At 35.8% G+C, this 17,113-nt stretch overlaps 1 protein-coding gene and 1 long non-coding RNA gene across 2 annotated transcripts in view; one reads left to right on the forward strand and one right to left on the reverse strand.

Annotated features, from left to right (window-relative positions):
- LOC308690179 overlaps positions 1 to 17,113 on the reverse strand; it is a 1,067,189-nt gene that overhangs the window by 224,090 nt on the left and 825,986 nt on the right. The window lies entirely within an intron of this gene.
- Positions 35 to 15,772, forward strand: LOC308689535 (uncharacterized protein). Its single transcript, XM_081363297.1, has 4 exons — positions 35 to 49; positions 547 to 779; positions 3,351 to 3,722; positions 12,837 to 15,772. Exons 2-4 carry the CDS (start codon positions 608 to 610, stop codon positions 14,594 to 14,596), a joined length of 2,304 nt encoding a protein of 767 aa, XP_081219423.1. The 5' UTR covers positions 35 to 49; positions 547 to 607; the 3' UTR covers positions 14,597 to 15,772.

Consider the following 17,113-nt stretch of genomic DNA (forward strand, 5'->3'; position numbering starts at 1 on the left):
ATATGTCCGCGCCGCGCTCCTGCATCTGTTGTTACTCGGCTGAAGAAAGGTTTGTGTTTTAGACATGATTAAAGTTTTTAAATCGATGCAGACTGTTGCATGAAATGTAAAATGAATTATATATTTTGTTAAAAAGTCCATTATATACGAATAACAGAAAAGGTGTGTCTTACTTCTCTTCATATATCGTGAATAAATGTATTATTTAACTTACACGTATTCAGTCACTGGCAAGTAACGTTAATGAAGGAAAAACAGCTTTTCTAAAGTGTAAATGCAACGAGAACACAAACAAATGTAATGACAACTTAAACAAACCAACTACTAATGTTCTCATGAAAATGAAATCTATTAAATATATTATCTAAATCAATACCAAACGGAAAAAAAGAAATGTAAATGTTAACTTTATATATTTGTAGTGATTTTGATGGTTGTGTGTGTGTCGTTGTTGTTAATCAGAACTACTGAACTAGAGCTGATTGAGACCCAGATATTTAGTTTGGATTTATATTTCTTTCTGTTAATTATTCTCATCTTAAACAGGACAAACACAGAAATACTCTCGGTGAAGCGATTGAGATCCACAAGACACACTATTATAAAGATGGCGTTTATTAAAGAGGAGAGTGAAGAAATGAAGATTGAAGAAACATTCAGCATGAAACAAGAAGTTACTGAGGAACAATCAAAGATTTCATTTATTAATAAGGAGAGTGAAGGCCTGAGAATTGAAGAAGTATTCAGTGTGAAACAAGAAGATACTGAGGAACAAACAGGTTGGTTTAATTCTCAAAGCTGAATTCAGTCATTTGATCCTTATTGAAATGTGCAGGAAAATGATACGTAAATAGTCAATATATATATATATATATATATATATATATATATATATATATATATATATATATATATATATATATATATACTACCGGTCAAAAGTTTTAGATCGGTTAGATTTTTAATGTTTTTAAAAGAAGTATCTTCTGCTCACCAAGGCTACATTTATTTGATTAAAAATACAAACAAAAACATTCATATTGTGAAATATTATTACAATTTAAAACAGCTGTTTTCTATGTGAATATACAGTAAAGTATAATTTATTCCTGTGATCAAAGCTGAATTTTCAGCATCATTACTCCAGTCTTCAGTGTCACATGATCCTACACAACACAAAGTACCCAAAGTGCTGCACAAGACTCAGAACATACAAACAATTAATATAAAATAATTAAAACAAAATAAGAACATCAGGTTTAAAAAAAAAAAAAAAAAAAAAAAAAAAAAAAAAAAAAAATATATATATATATATATATATATATATATATATATATAAAATAACAAATAAAAAGGATAAACACCACAAATATATAATATGAGGATTTGATGCTCAAGAAACATTAATTATTATTATCAATGTTGAAAACAGTTTTTTACATTTTTATTTCATGATGCTATGATGAATAGAAAGTTCAAAAGAACAGCATTTATCTGATATGGAAAGCTTTTGTAACATTAAACACTACCGTTCAAAAGTTTGGAGTCAGTAAGCATTTCAATTTTATTTTTAGGGTAAAGAAATAAAATAAATCAATACTTTTATTCATCAAGGATGAGTTAAACTGATCAAAAGTTACAGTAAAGACATTTATAATGTTAGAAAATATTCTATTTTAAATACATGCTGTTCTTTTGAACTTTCTATTCATCAAAGAATTAAAAAAAAAATAAAATAAATTGTCCACAACTGTTTTCAACATTGAAAATAATAATGAATGTTTTTTTAGCATAAAATCCTCATATTAGAATGATTTCTGAAGGTTCATGTGACACTGAAGACTGGAGTAATGATGCTGAAAATTCAACTTTCATCTGAGGAATAAATTACATTTTAAAATATATTAAAATAGAAAACAGTAATTTTAAATTGTCATAATATTTCACAATATTACAGTTTTTTTTATTGTTTTTTTTATCAAATAAATGCAGCCTTTGGTGAGCAGAAGATACTACTTTTAAAAACAAAAAAAATCTTACCGATCTAACTTTTGACCAGTTGTGTGTATATATATATAATTTTGAGTAAATTGCTTTTAAAACTTCTAAAATGAAAACCACTCATTTCACTGTGATTTTTTTTTTTAATGAAAACAATGCAAATTCTGTTTAATGGCAGGCTAGAAATATTTTGGCCTGTACATTTTCTCAATTCACTCAAAGGTGTTTTTGTACGATGTCTGTCCTCCTGCAGCTTTCTGTAGTTTCTTTTAAAAAGCCTAATTTCATCTTCATTTAAAGATTAGACACTAAGTGACCAATCACAGGTCGTGTTACTCTGCACTGCTGGTTGAGCTTTATTGATACAAGTAGCATGTTATCAAATTATTATATATTATAGAAATAGAGTGGTGCAGAGATGACATCAGAACCTGGAAGACTAATTTGCTGCTTGTTCAATTTTAAAGCAAACTGGAAAGCATTGTTCAACAGATTTATTTGGGCCTCATTTACAGCCACCAAAAACTTGGCATTTATCAATATGGATGTGAGTGGTGGCCACGATCAAATCTCAGCCTCATGTATACGACTTCAGTAGATTTGATCCTTAAAATGTTTGAATGCACAGAAGCTAGGTTTCAAACCAGCCAATCGACCAACTGATCACAGAGCGAGTCCTTTGGTGTCTGTCATTATAAGTCAAGTCATTCATCATCATTGATCATTATTTGCATAAAACAATTTTCTCAGAATGCGAGTTCTGCTATTTAGAACACAATTTAAAAACACGAATTATCATGCGGCAAGCAATCCTCAGTGTAGTTAAAACATTAAAAAGCAGAAATCCACAGGAAAAGGGCTCAAATGCAGCGTATTCACTACAAATATTTTTATTTAAAATATGAACATTTTTGAATAATATAGTGTGTGTAATATATATGTGTGTGTGTATATATATATATATATATATATATATATGAAGAGTTTGGTTCCAAAACGGCATTTAAAAAAAAAAATTAGTTCCTGCTAAAATTAATATTGTATCTGGTCGTTATTGAAAAGTCCATTTTTAATTTTGCGTAAAATGCAATATCCGCCGTGTTATTCTGTCATGTTTTCTACCTTTCTTTCCAAACCCGGACAAACGCCAGTCTCCCTTCTCTGCAGAATGCGATATATCCGCTCAACCAATCACAGCGCACCATTCCACGTTTTGTAAACCGTAACAGCAGGACTTTAAATACACCCGGCTTTCTTGTTTTTCTTATCTACTGTGTACTTTTCGATTTACAAACAAACCAAAAAAATTAATAATGGCATTGATGAACCTGTGGTGGTTTCTGTGGTAGGGAAGAAACGCAAGCCATCGAAATCGAATCATGTACGTGAGGAGATTAAGAAGATGAGGCACTCGGGAGGAGGAAAAATGCCGGCTGTTGCTTGTTCTCACACGACAGCATCAAACTTCTGTCACGCTGACACACTGACCCCAGGGGATCTTTTGAAAAACTTTCAATTGTTTTATTCAATGTCCACGAAAGCCGAGCAGGACCAAGCCATTTTACAGCTGATCGCCGTCAAAAAAGTTCAGCGGCGACGTCCCAAGGTTGACAACAGCGATATGCAGAAGAATAGGGAGGTCACAAACGAATACCATTTGCTGACTGAAGATCATCCGACAAAGATTCCTGTCTGCAAGGCCACCTTTTGCAGTGTATTGGGTGAGTTTATTTTTTATTTATTAATTATACTATTATTATACGAAGCAGAGAATGAATGAATAGGTAGATAAATAAATAAATACATACATAGGGGAGGGAAAAAATTGCGCCAAAGTTCAGAAATCTTTGAAAGATATCATTGAACATTTATTTAACCGTAGCAAAAATAAATTTCTTACTTACATTGTTAATTTTTTATCTCTATTTTTTGTGTTTATTTAAAATGAGACAAATCTGATATTTTAATCTCCAATATGTTATTTAACAGTTGAGTTAGTTCTAAAATGCTTCGCTAACTAGCAGAAGACACTAGCCAGGTTTAAATCCCAGTTGTGCAGGATGGGCATGTTGTCACTACAATCAGCCACTTTTAGAACTATGCTATTCTATTATATACTTTTATGAATTCTATTGACAAAACATGAGAAAAAGGTGACTAAAGATTGAGAGTCAATGTTCAGAAATGAATTATTATTATTATGTTTCGAACTAGCTGTATAGCTATGTTTTCAGCTGTGTTTGTTGTCAAACTAAAAAAAAAAAAATATATATATATATATATATATATATATATATATATATATATATATATATATATTACCGTTCAAAAGTTTGGGGTCAGTAAGATTTTTAATGTTTTTAAAATAAGTCTCTTCTGCTCACCAAGGCTGCATTTATTTGATTAAAAATACAAACAAAAACAGTCATATTGTGAAATATTATGACCATTTAAAGGTCCCGTTTTATGCCCCTTTTCACAAGATGTCAAATAAGTCTCTGATGTCCCCAGAGTGTGTATGTGAAGTTTCAGCTCAAAATACCCAACAGATCATTTTTTACAGCATGTTTAAATTGTCATTTTTTGGGGCTCAGAAAAACGCGCTGTTTTAGTGTGTGCCCTTTAAATGCAAATGAGCTGCTGCTGGACGACACAGGGGGCGGAGCTTCATGAGCTCGCGCTCAGTCTCTCAGGACAATTTCATCTCACGGAATGAATATCAGAAACTCTCAGTAACGGTGTTCAGTTCGAGTCGGACAATAATGCCTACAGAGTCAGAGTGCTGTATAGAGATGGAACAGGTATAGTTTAGTAGTTTAATTACGGTTATTATAACGTATTTGTCATCTGCTTGTATGTATCCATTATTTATTAATAGCCTACAAGTCTGCTGTCTGAATGATGATCAAACATACTGATGAGTTTAATAAAGTTTATTGTACATCACACAAAAGGTGAAGAGTCAGTTTTACTTCAGAAAATCACCGTAAGAGCTGAGTAAACACAGTAAGTTATTAGAAGTGCGCAAGTACATAAACGAATTTCGGTAGAGTTGAGGGAGCATTCCTGTGGGCGGAGGTTAGTCAAAAAACGGTTCTAGTGACGTCATTAAAGAAGGAAGTAGAGGGATGTAGTCCAAACGGGCCGTTCGATGTAGGCGACTTCTGTTAAATAAAATATCTCGCTTGGCATTGAACTTTGAGCTTTATAATTTTACAGATATTATTTATACTCTAACAACAACATTACACACTAACTAAAGTTTGAAACATGGGATCACGAAGAACGGGACCTTTAAAACAGCTTTTTTCTATGTGAATATACAGTAAAGTATAATTTATTCCTGTGATCAAAGCTGAATTTTCAGCATCATTACTCCAGTCTTCAGTGTCACATGATCCTTCAGAAATTATTCTAATATGAGGATTTGATGCTCAAGAAACATTAATTATTATTATCAATGTTGAAAACAGTTATTTACATTTTTATTTCATGATGCTATGATGAATAGAAAGTTCAAAAGAACAGCATTTATCTGAAATCTAAAGCTTTTGTAACATTAAACACTACCGTTCAAAAGTTTGGGGTCAGTACGAATTTTAATTTTATTTTTGGGGGAAATAAATAAAATAAATAAATACTTTTATTCATCAAGGATGAGTTAAACTGATCAAAAGTTACAGTAAAGACATTTATAATATTTTAAATAGAAAATATTCTATTTTAAATAAATGCTGTTCTTTTGAACTTTCTATTCATCAAAGAATTTTGAAAAAAAAAAAAATTGTACACAACTGTTTTCAACACTGATAATAATAATGAATGTTTCTTGAGCATCAAATCATCATATTAGAATGATTTCTGAAGGATCATGTGACACTGAAGACTGGAGTAATGATGCTGAAAATTCAGCTTTGATCACAGGAATAAATTACAGTTTAAAATTTATTCAAATAGAAAACAGTCATTTTAAATTGTCATAATATTTCACAATATTACTGTTTTTTTATTGTTTTTTATCAAATAAATGCAGCCTTGGTGAGCAGAAGATACTACTTTTAAAAACAAAAAAAAATCTTACTGACCCCAAACTTTTGAACGGTAGTGTGTATATATATATTTAAGTTAATAATTGTATTGTAATGAGAAAATATTTTATTTTGTCTTGTATATATTATTTTGATAAGATCAGATATCCTTTTAACATAATTGTACTAGACGTGTGAAATAAATGCAGGAAAAAATAAATACTCTGAACCCTAAGTAGGTTTACACAAACTGAGAAAGTCAAAAAGCGTTTAGTCTCCCCTACATTCATACATAAATAACCAAATGTGACCTGATCCAGCAAAATGAGTCACAGTGACCCAAATATCAAAATTGAGATTTTGGTATTAATGGAAAGAGGAGACCATAAGCTTTCAAATGATATCCTAGTCAAAGTCATACCTTGAATGGTTGTAAAGATATATACATTTGAAATATGGTCGTCTGCCCTCTTTTTCCAACTGAAAACCTGAGAAAATCGCTTTTAAAGTTTTTTGCCCGTTTTTTGTTGATATCTTTCAAAATCCATTGCATTTAAAGGGATGAACTATTTATTGTACAGCTTAATTTGACCAAAGACATTAATATATGCTATTATGCCATGCTGAAGCTCAAATTATTTTAAAGTTTTTATTTGAATACATAATTTCAAAGGCACTTTTACAAACATTTACTAAAATCAGAAAGATTGAACAGAGGTGCTACAGTTTTCCTTGAGAGAGGGTGTGTGTGTGTGTGTGTGTGTGTGTGTGTGTGTGTGTGTGAGAGAGAGAGAGAGAGAGAGAGAAAGTGAGAGAGGCAGAGAGACAAGGAAACAGAGAAAAAATAATGTTAGCCTATGCAATCATATCTTTGTGTAGGCTAGTTGACAATAACAGTGTAACACATTCATAACGGAGATACCAACAGTTAAATATTGGGTTAAAATAAATCAAACACATTGTAATGGATTCTCCTTGCAGATAAATACACTCACAGAATAATTGCACTCACTCACATCCATACACGATAAATACCACAGGGCTGTCACTTTCGCTGTCATCAGAGGATGACACTTCTCCAGATCCAAAACAATCACGCCTTAGCCACTCTTGATAACCAGCAGCTTAGGTAAGAAGCCTCCAGTGAGTTCAACGCTTTTGGCGACTTTGCTCTCTTTTGACAGCGATATTTCTCAAATTAATAATATTTAATCTTTCTGAGGAGATCTGCTAGCTTGTTTACACAGAGCGCTGCGAGTCTGACAGGAGAATGGCTGGACCAATCGCGTGCCGGTCAGTCGAAACGGGGCTTCCCATTGACAAATGATCAGCGTTTGTGTACATTTCTAAGCTTTTTGATTGGTCCTATACAACGTGAAACACCATATTTGGAGAGCAGAGACGTTTGAGGGGATTCCCGGGAAATGCTCAGAGGTGACGAGAGGCTTTGAGAAAAGCATTTTGAGCGAATTTAGTAAAACTTTGTAAACTTTAATAGTCATTTAAATACCTTTACTCAATTATCTGGACTACGAAACTTTAGGAGATTATTTTTGAATGTCTGTTCTTTGAGATTTAGCAAAAAAAAAATTTTTTTAAAAATCTATTATTTTCATTGTTTTTCCACATAATCGGCCCATATCTTAAAATGGAACGTTGCGACTTCCGACTCATTTCGCCAGATCGGGTCACAAATAATTTTTTTTTTTTTTTTTTTTTTTTGTCATTGCAGGTATCGGCAAAGATCGTGTGTCTCGAGTGGCAAAGTATTATGCTCTCAATGCTACAGCCAGACCAGAACGCAGGGGTGGTGCTCGTAAGGTGGCTGAAAATGAGGCCAAGAAGCAGCTCGTGATGGATCACATCCAAACGTTTACGTGTAGGGCTAGCCATTATGGAAGAAGGGGAGCACCTGGCCGGAAATACCTACCCAGTGACCTCAGCGTGAAGAGAATGCACAAGCTATTCGACCAGCAAAATCATGATTTAGTCAGCTACTCCCTGTATTACACTGTTTTTCGACAACACTTCAACCTTGGATTTGGGCATCCTGCCACAGATGCCTGTTCTTCATGCGCCAGGTTTCAACAGAGTTAAGTACCCTAGCTTAACTGAAAGTCTGAGTCCACATCCTACATTTTACACAGGAGACAAGCACGGGTGTTCTATGATTTGCTGGGGAAAGTAGATCATGATGCAGTGACTCTTTGCTTTGACATGTTGCAGAATTTAATACTTCCTAGATCCCCCATTGGTCAGGCATACTATTCCAGACAGTTGCACATGTATGTCTTTGGTGTTGTTATTCACCATGGGAAGGGCAGTAAACAAGCACTGGATGATGTTCAGCTGTACACATGGATGGAGCATGAGAATAGAAAAGGTAGCAACATGACTACTTCAGCTCTGGACCACTGTTTACGTCAACAGTTGAGTGGTGCTATTAACTGTGCTCAAAGGCTGCAATTGTTCAGCGATTCTTGTTTCGGTCAAAACAAAAACATAAATCTTCTGTCCATGCTGTTTGCCTTAATGAAGGAGGCATTTCCTAGGATTAGTGCTGAGTATGCATTTCCTATAAGGGGGCACAGTTTTCTGCCTGTGGACCGTGTATTTGGAAGGATTGAGCAACAGGTTCGAAAGAAGGATAACATTCTTATGCCGGAGGAATATTACAAAATTTTGCGCAACCATGGAAATATTCACATCTACGGGCAACACTGGAAGGCTTATTATTTCAAGGCGGAAACACAGGTTTTTGTAAAGGCTCAGAAGTCATTTAGGCTAAGTGATGCAAGAATGCTGGAATTGAGGAATGACAAACTGGGATTCAAGGCTGTGTATAGCAGTGAATACTGCTATCACTCAATACTGAAGAGAGGAAAGAAGTGGGCAAACTTTAAGCCAAGTCAGCTTCCCAATGAAAGCACAGTGAAAGAAGCAAAAAGGAAGGATGTGCTGAACTTGCTCTCTGAAATAGGTGTGAGTGCCAATGTGAGTGCCTTCTATGATAATGCACTCTTTCAGTCACAGACGAATGATGTTGACTGTGACAGTCATGAAGATTAGCTGCTCATTGTGTCAGCCTTTTGAGAGTGACCATTCACTGATTTCTTAATGAATGATAAGTTGTTGAATGTTTTTACTAGGGATGAGCGAGTACAGCATTATCTGTATCTGTTAACCATATGAATTATCTGTATCTGTACTCGGACTGGGCGGAGCCTAACCCAGAAGTGGACGGGAATTAACCCGGAAGTGGGTTGGGTTGTCTTGAAATGGGCGGTGCTTTTAACCGGTATGTTATTTTAAGCATGCAATTGATATGGGTTGATCAGAAATTGTTATTTATTGCTGATTAGAAAACTATTTACATGACAGCATCAGCATTGAGCTTCATATGAATGGTTTTGATCACGATAACTAACAAACTATATACAGAACAAGTTTTGCAACAATGAATACAACACATGCGGTTGCAATTATGAAGTAAAATGTAATGAACAAGAGTTTTCATCTCAACATAACTTTCTTCTTTTAACTTTTAATTAATAAAAATCCTCACAGAACGCAGACACAGTCAGCTACCCAATGAGGATTTTTATTCAATCCGAGCACAGATATTGACTCGTATTACTCATATAATACCCATACTCTGCAAAAGTGCTTCATCCGTACCGGATACTCGTTTCAGCCGAGTATCCGGCTCAACTCTAGTTTTTACAAAGAATATTGTTCTATTAATGCAATGGATTTATAGAATGCACAATACAATCAATTCAATACAACAAAGATGTCTTAAACATGAATTTAATTTTCTGTAGTCTAATACATGAGGTGTTGTGCAAATCAGTTTTTAATCTTCTTTACAGTTCTATTTTTAACAGTTTTACACATTAATGCAATGTATTTGATAGTATGTATGGGTTGAATTAAATCTTTAAAAAAGTTTTGAAAAATCATGGATTTATTGCATTTTGGGAGAAAAATCTGTTTTATAATAAATCTTTGAAAATCAAAATCTGGATTTGAATTTTTTCTGTTATTATAACCTAAAAATGCTATGTAAAAGTTTGAAACCAAAAATAGTGTTTTTCATCTTGCCACTTTCTTGGTAAAGAAAACACATTTTTCTGTTATAGGACAACTTAGTTTGAATAAACGAGCAGACACTGATTACTGATCGCCTAAATAAAAAAAAAAAAAAAAAAAATATTTGTGTAGTGTTCAATGTTGTTATCGATAGAGATACATGGATGGGGTATTATTTCATCCGCAACCGCATCACAAAACTCATCATCCACACCAACGTTTTTTGACCAAATTTCAAAGCCGCACCCACTCGCCATCCGCTGATTGTTTTGCGGTCTGTGGACGATGCAATGCTCTGCTGATGCGAGCCGCAAGAAAGCCCTTGTCTGTTCTAGAAAGGATGCAGCAAAGATATTGGTGGGTATTAATTTCGGACCCTGTGTGTATGTATATGTATGTGTATATATACACTCCTGAACAAAATTGTAAACTTCCCTTGCCATCCATCCCCAAATGTTCTCAATGGGATTTAGATCAGGGGAAGACGCAGGATGGTCCAAAAGAAGAAAAAAGCACCCCAGATCATGATGGAGCCTCCTTTACTGTGCTGCTTAGAAAACCTCTCCGGTGGGATCTCCCTATCCAACCAGCAATGTTGGAAGCAATCGGGACCATCCAGGTTAAATTTTTTTCTCGTCAGAGAATAAAACTTTCTTCCACCTTTCAGTGTCTCATGTTTGGTGCTCCCTTGCAAATTCCAAACAGGCAAGTTTGTGGCATGGGAGGAGACGTGGCCTTTGAAGCCGGTTTTTGTTTTTGAAGCTCTTCTCTTGCAGATGACATCTTATGGTTATTGGGCTGCAGTCAGCATCTGTAAGGGCATTAATTTGGGTCGACCTGTGTCTGCACAAACAACCCGTCGGATCCTCCGGCTCAGTGCAGGTGAAATTTTTTTGGGGTCTACCACTTGACTTTTTTTGTCCCATAACTCTTAGGATCTTTTAAGAAATGTAAAATGACTCTCTTACTGCGTCCAACTTCGTCAGAAATGGCGCGTTGTAAGAGCCCTTTCTTGTGCAGCTCAACAATCCTGCCACGTTCAAAAAGAGAAAGCCTTTTTGCCTTTGCCATCAGGAGATTGTGACAGTAGGACTGCCTGAAGAACAGTGACATGAAAGGCATATTTTTGTGCAGATTTTACCTTTTTAGGGCTATGGAACTTTTGATCAGATATAAATCAATTAAAAATACAATTTAGCCAGTGGAAAAGATTGAAAACAACTTTCTCTGCAATGTATTTTACACTATATTATTTATTTATTCAAAAACTAGGCAAGGATAGGCTACTAAATGATTTTTTTATCAATGTACTGTAACGGCACATCCGTATTTCAAATTTTCCTAATTTCTTGTATCGTTAAACGTGGATGAATAATCATATTCAAATGATTTCTAAATGAGGATATGCATAGTAAAACTATACATTGTAAGCTCCATATACGGTTATTTCAGAGAGGAGACCCCTGCTGCGCGCAATTTTCCCCTGACTGGGATTTATAAAAGGAATCGTGCGCAGGTTCTGGCGTACAAACCGATTTATAAGTCTGAATATTTTCTGGCATGCGCCATTTTTGGCTTTCGGGCGCACGTACACTTTTAGTAGGGATCCTACGCACAGTTTTGTAAATGAGACCCCTGATATACTCACAGTGAAGTTCTTTGCTTGGGGGTAAAAAGTATGAAATTCAGGACCAACGGAATACTGCTAGTGAACATCCCGATGTGCTGCATGCTTTTCTCTCAATAACAAGATAAACACAAAACAGTAATGACAGCAGTTTAGAAAGCATATAGCCATACAGATATGTTTGCACAAGCTCTGCAATTAGACAGATCAGTAATTTCATGTTAATTTATATAACACTTTATACAATAGATTTCTTTAAAGCAAGCAGCTTTATAGTATTATATGTGGGGAAAAAACAGTGACAGTGTCGTTTTCAATTAGAAATTACAGTTTAATTTCATATGATAAAACAGCTCTCTATCTGACCTCGATGGACCAAACAGATGAAATGGAAAAAAAGAGAAGAAAAGACACGCATCAAAGAATGTGAAGCCTCAACGCACTACTTCCTATAAGTAATTGCCACAGACCAATGGTAGTTTGAAGGTGTTTACCAGCTAGAGCGAACTTTTCCACAAAGTTCCCGAAACTATCTCCATATGAACTTCGTTATGGCCTGATTTTGTTTCAGTTTACATCACACCAGTTTGCTCTTTGATTTCATTTGAAGTATATCTGGGTCTTTAAAGGCTGAAATGATTTTCAAACAAAAGTATTCATTTAAAAAAAAAAAAAAGATGATCACTTACTGAAGATGACTGTAAGTTATATGGTATTTAAGACTCTTGTTTTCTCTTTGCATGTGTGTGAGAGAAACACAGATCGCTCTAAGCCAAGCCATGAAAAAACAGAGGACCTAATACTGAGCCCAGTGGCACACCATACTTGTGTTTGATGAGATTTTCATTGTTTGATGAGTGGTAGCATTTAGATAGGACTTAAATCATGGTAATTTTTGTCCACAAATGCCAACATAATTCTCAAGAGACTCAAGATAATGCCATGGTCAATGTTGTTGAAAGATCTAATAGCACTTAAAGAGAGCTGTAACTGCTGTAGCTGTAAATGCAGTTTCTGTATTATGATGGAGCATAAATCTTTGAAGCCATTAAACTGTGGTTAACTTGTATTTGTCTCTTTCACCTTAGACCTGATGCCATTGAAAGAAGAGATTGAAGTTCTGAATGATATGGAAGAGAAATATGATGGAGAAAAAAATGGAGAAAAATTGTTTAGTTGCTCACAGACTGAAAAGACTCCTTTACTAAAAAGAGCAGAAAAGACAGGACCTTATATTGATTTTACCTGCCTTCAGTGTGGAAAGTTTTTCAGTTATCGTGGAAGCCTTACAGTCCACATGAGAATTCACACTGGAGAGAAGCCTTTCACCTGCCAACAATGTGGAAAAAGTTTCACTCAAAAGGGAAGCCTTAAAGTCCACATGAAAATTCACTCTGAAGAGAGCTCATTCACATGCCAACAGTGTGGAAAAAGTTTCAAGCAAAAAGCAAACCTTACAAACCATATGAAAGTTCACACTGAAAAGAGCTATTTTACCCGCCATCAGACAGGAACTAGAAAGTATTTCACTTGCCCTCAGTGTGGAAGGTGTTTCAGTCAACAAGAAAACCTTAAAGTCCACATGAGAATTCACACTGGAGAGAAGCCTTTCACCTGCCAACAATGTGGGAAACGTTTTACTCGAAAAGGAAGCCTTAAAGTCCACATGAGAGTTCACACTGAAGAGAGCTCATTCACCTGCCAACAGTGTGGAAAAAGTTTCAAGAAAAAAGCAAACCTTACAGTCCACATGAGAGTTCACACCGAAAAGAGCTCTTTTACCTGCCATCAGTGTGGGAAAAAATTTATAAGGAAAGGACTCCTTAATTCCCACATGAGAGTTCACACTGGAGAGAAGCCTTTCACATGCCCTCAATGTGGATTAAGCTTCGCTCAAAAAGGAAACCTTAACAAGCACATGAGAATTCACACCGGAGAGAAGCCTTTCACCTGCAAACTATGTGGAAAATGTTTCCTTCATAAAGGAAGCTTTGAAAGCCACATGAGAGTTCACTCTGGAGAGAAACCTTACACCTGCCCTCAGTGTGGAAAGAGTTTTACACATAAACAATCTCTTAATTCCCACTTGAGAATTCACAATGGAGAGAAGCCTCACACTTGCAAACTGTGTTGGAAGAGTTTCATTGAGAAAGGAAGCCTTAAAGTTCACATGAGAATTCACACCGGAGAGAGTCCTTTCACCTGCCAACAGTGTGGACAAAGTTTCACTCAAAAAGGAAACCTTAAAAAACACATGAGAATTCACACTCGAGAGAAGCTACACGCATGTGAACAGTGTGGAAAGAGTTTCAGATTAACCCTCAATTCCCATGTGAAGATTCAATGTGGAATGAGTTCACCAGACATGAAACACTTTAACAGGCACAAAATTATTCACTCCAGAGAGATGCCTTTTAAATGCCACCAGTGTGGAAAGAGTTTTCTATTCAATAAAAACCTTGAGATTCACATGAGGCTTCACACTGGAGAGAAGCCTTTCATGCGTCTTCAGCATGAAAAGAGTTTCACATATCAAAGAGACTTGAAACATAATTTCCAAACTCATTCTGCAAAGAAACGGCAGTGTTCTGAGGGTGGTAATAAGTTTAGAAAAAGGAGCAATAATCACTTGCACCTTCACTCTGGTGAAAGGCCATTTAATTGTGTTCAGTGTGATAAAAAATTTATTTTGCCATTACACTTACAGATACACCTGAAAAGTCATGCAGATGTGAGACCCTATTCTTGTTCTTTGTGCGGAAAGAGTTTCAAATGGCTTGGCCATTTAAAATGGCACCAGAAAATACGTTTGTGTGTAAAACTACGACTGCGTTCACACCGCAGCTGAATATGAGCCAGATCTGAACATTCCTTATAGTCACACAGCCTGTTTTAAGTTCTGAGCTATAATTCACTGTTATAGTGTGAAAATTAACTTGCACTAGTTAACAGAAGCACACAGTTCCAACAAACTACTTGCACAACCGCTGCTCAAGAACCACTGATAGCTGATGACAGCTTATGGTTCTTCTGTATTTTGTGTGTTTAGCTTTCAGAGCAAAAGGAGTTACCTCTATCCATTTAGCAGTTTTTCAATCTTATTCTGTCAAATTTAAATAAATAAACTTGTTACACACAGTAGTGGCCAAAAGTGTTGTGCGGTCTTGGAAAATCTTCACCGTGTATTCAAATTATAATTTATTTAAAGATTTTGTAAGCATAATATGTTGATGTGTTTGGAGTCAATAGTTTTATTTGTGATAACACAATGAAACATGCCAAATTGTACTGACATTATTTTTTTCCAGGCTGTTACAAAGAAAAAATTAACACATGCAAAAACAATAGAGAATCAATGAAATATTAACCCAACAACGTAGCCAACCTTCTAACAACGTTTTAACAACATGGCCAAAATGTTGCTATAACTACGTTGTGTAGTGAACAACGTGTAACAATGTGTAGTGTTGTTACAGCGTTGTCACAATGTTGGCATTAAACCACCGTTCAGGGCCATTGCTTAAGTTTGTGCCAACGGTGTCTTGACAACCACTGGACTACATATGTACTCGTCACTGCCCTGAAGCGCAAAAATCAGCTTTTTAAATTCCAACCACCTGTTGTTGGGCTCATTGTGTTCTCATTCATCGTCGAGCAAGGATAAGTGAGTATTGCGTTTAGCCGACCTCAGCTATCAAACACAACCTACAACTTTAATTTCTAATGTGATTAATGTAGCATCGCTCGCATTTTTTAGTTTTTCATTTGATTTTTCCGCTATTTAGACTTATTCGTTTCTTAGCTCCTCTGGATTTGTGGATGTTTCCCGGTGACACCGGCTTTCGTCTACTGTCTGCCATACAGACCCGGTTTTGTTCATTAAATGTTCTGATCTGCCTTTGCTTTTTATGTTTTATTTTTTATACTTAAAATAAATTTGTATATGCGTTTATTTCTTTTTTTTTCACAAATGTATGACTTTTGGAAGTGCTATTTGATTATATGCAGTTTTAATAAAGTTGAATTAACGAAACCTTCTGTCATTTTTACTCTTCATAGTGTAGGTTACACTTGCAGGTGTTGATAGCCCCATTAAATAATAATATAGATAAACAATAAATGATAAAAAGTATATAATTATCTAACAAAATACACATAAAAATATTGTCAGAACGTCGTCTCTCAGTTGCTGTATGTCGCGCAACAACGTTGCTACAGCCCTGTCACGTCTTACAATTCTACGTTGTTACAATGTTGCGAGCACGTAGACAGCGACGTTGCCATAGCAGAAATGCAATGTGCCACAGACGTTGCCACAACGTAAATGTGTTTGCTGGGAAGTGATTATGCTGTAGTCAATCTATGCTTTTGCTGTGAGCTTTTTGTTTTTCTATATTTTTTTGTTTAATGAAGGATATCACTTGTCAACAGATGAATTATAAGGCGTTATAACAAACAATTAAACCAAGCAAGCAAGAGTGAGTTTTTTGTCTGTATGACGCAACCGAGAATTTCTGTCGAAGTGAATGTAGGGAGATTGAACTCATGCATTCGTAGTCATGCAATTTTGGTTATGAGTGAAAGAACCTTTGGGCCAGGGGGTGTCAAACTCAGCTCCTGGAGGGCCTCTGTCCTGCAGAGTTTAGCTCCAACCCTAATTAAACACACCGGAACAAGCTAATTAATGTCTTTGTTATTACTAGAGACTTCCAGGCATGTGTTGTGAAGCTCGTTGGAGCTAAACTCTGCAAGACAGTGACCCTCCCAGGAACTGAGATTTTCAAATCAGTCAGGTTGAACACACCTGAAGCATTGCTTACTGAAATCATGTGACTTTGGTAGTTTGATACACACTCCGAACCACTGATTTGAAACAAAAGAGTCGTAAAGGTTTCAAAGCTTCATGAAGCAGTGTTTCGAAAGCACCCATCACTAGATTTCTTGAAGTGTTCTCTACTTTCAATCCCTTAAAGGTGGGGTAAGTCGTAAATGCTGTTTTGCCAATGTTGATATTTGAAATCAACCCAAACAAACACAACCTTCTTCATTGCTCCGCCTCTAAACCAATTGGCTGCACAGAAGCAGACGGAGGCTATTAAGCACATCCTCCAACCCGTCACTGGCTGCAGCTCCCCCATCTGTGGAGCCGGCCGTAGGAAAGTGGCGCAGCCTGTCCCAGACCCTGCCAGACCCTCCAAGCGTCAAGCCAAGTGGCGGTCCTGAGACGGGCAACCCAGAGATGAAGGAAACAGCTCTTCAGGAGATGACTGCATAACTCCTTCCCCCAGAGGAGGGCCAGGCAGAGAATCTATTGTTGAGTTTTATTTCTGTTCCCAAATTTCTGGGTCCCAACTACAAAACTGAA

Source organism: Scardinius erythrophthalmus (genome assembly GCF_964197995.2).
Source record: "Scardinius erythrophthalmus genome assembly, chromosome: 4".
Lineage (NCBI taxonomy): Eukaryota > Metazoa > Chordata > Actinopteri > Cypriniformes > Leuciscidae > Scardinius > Scardinius erythrophthalmus.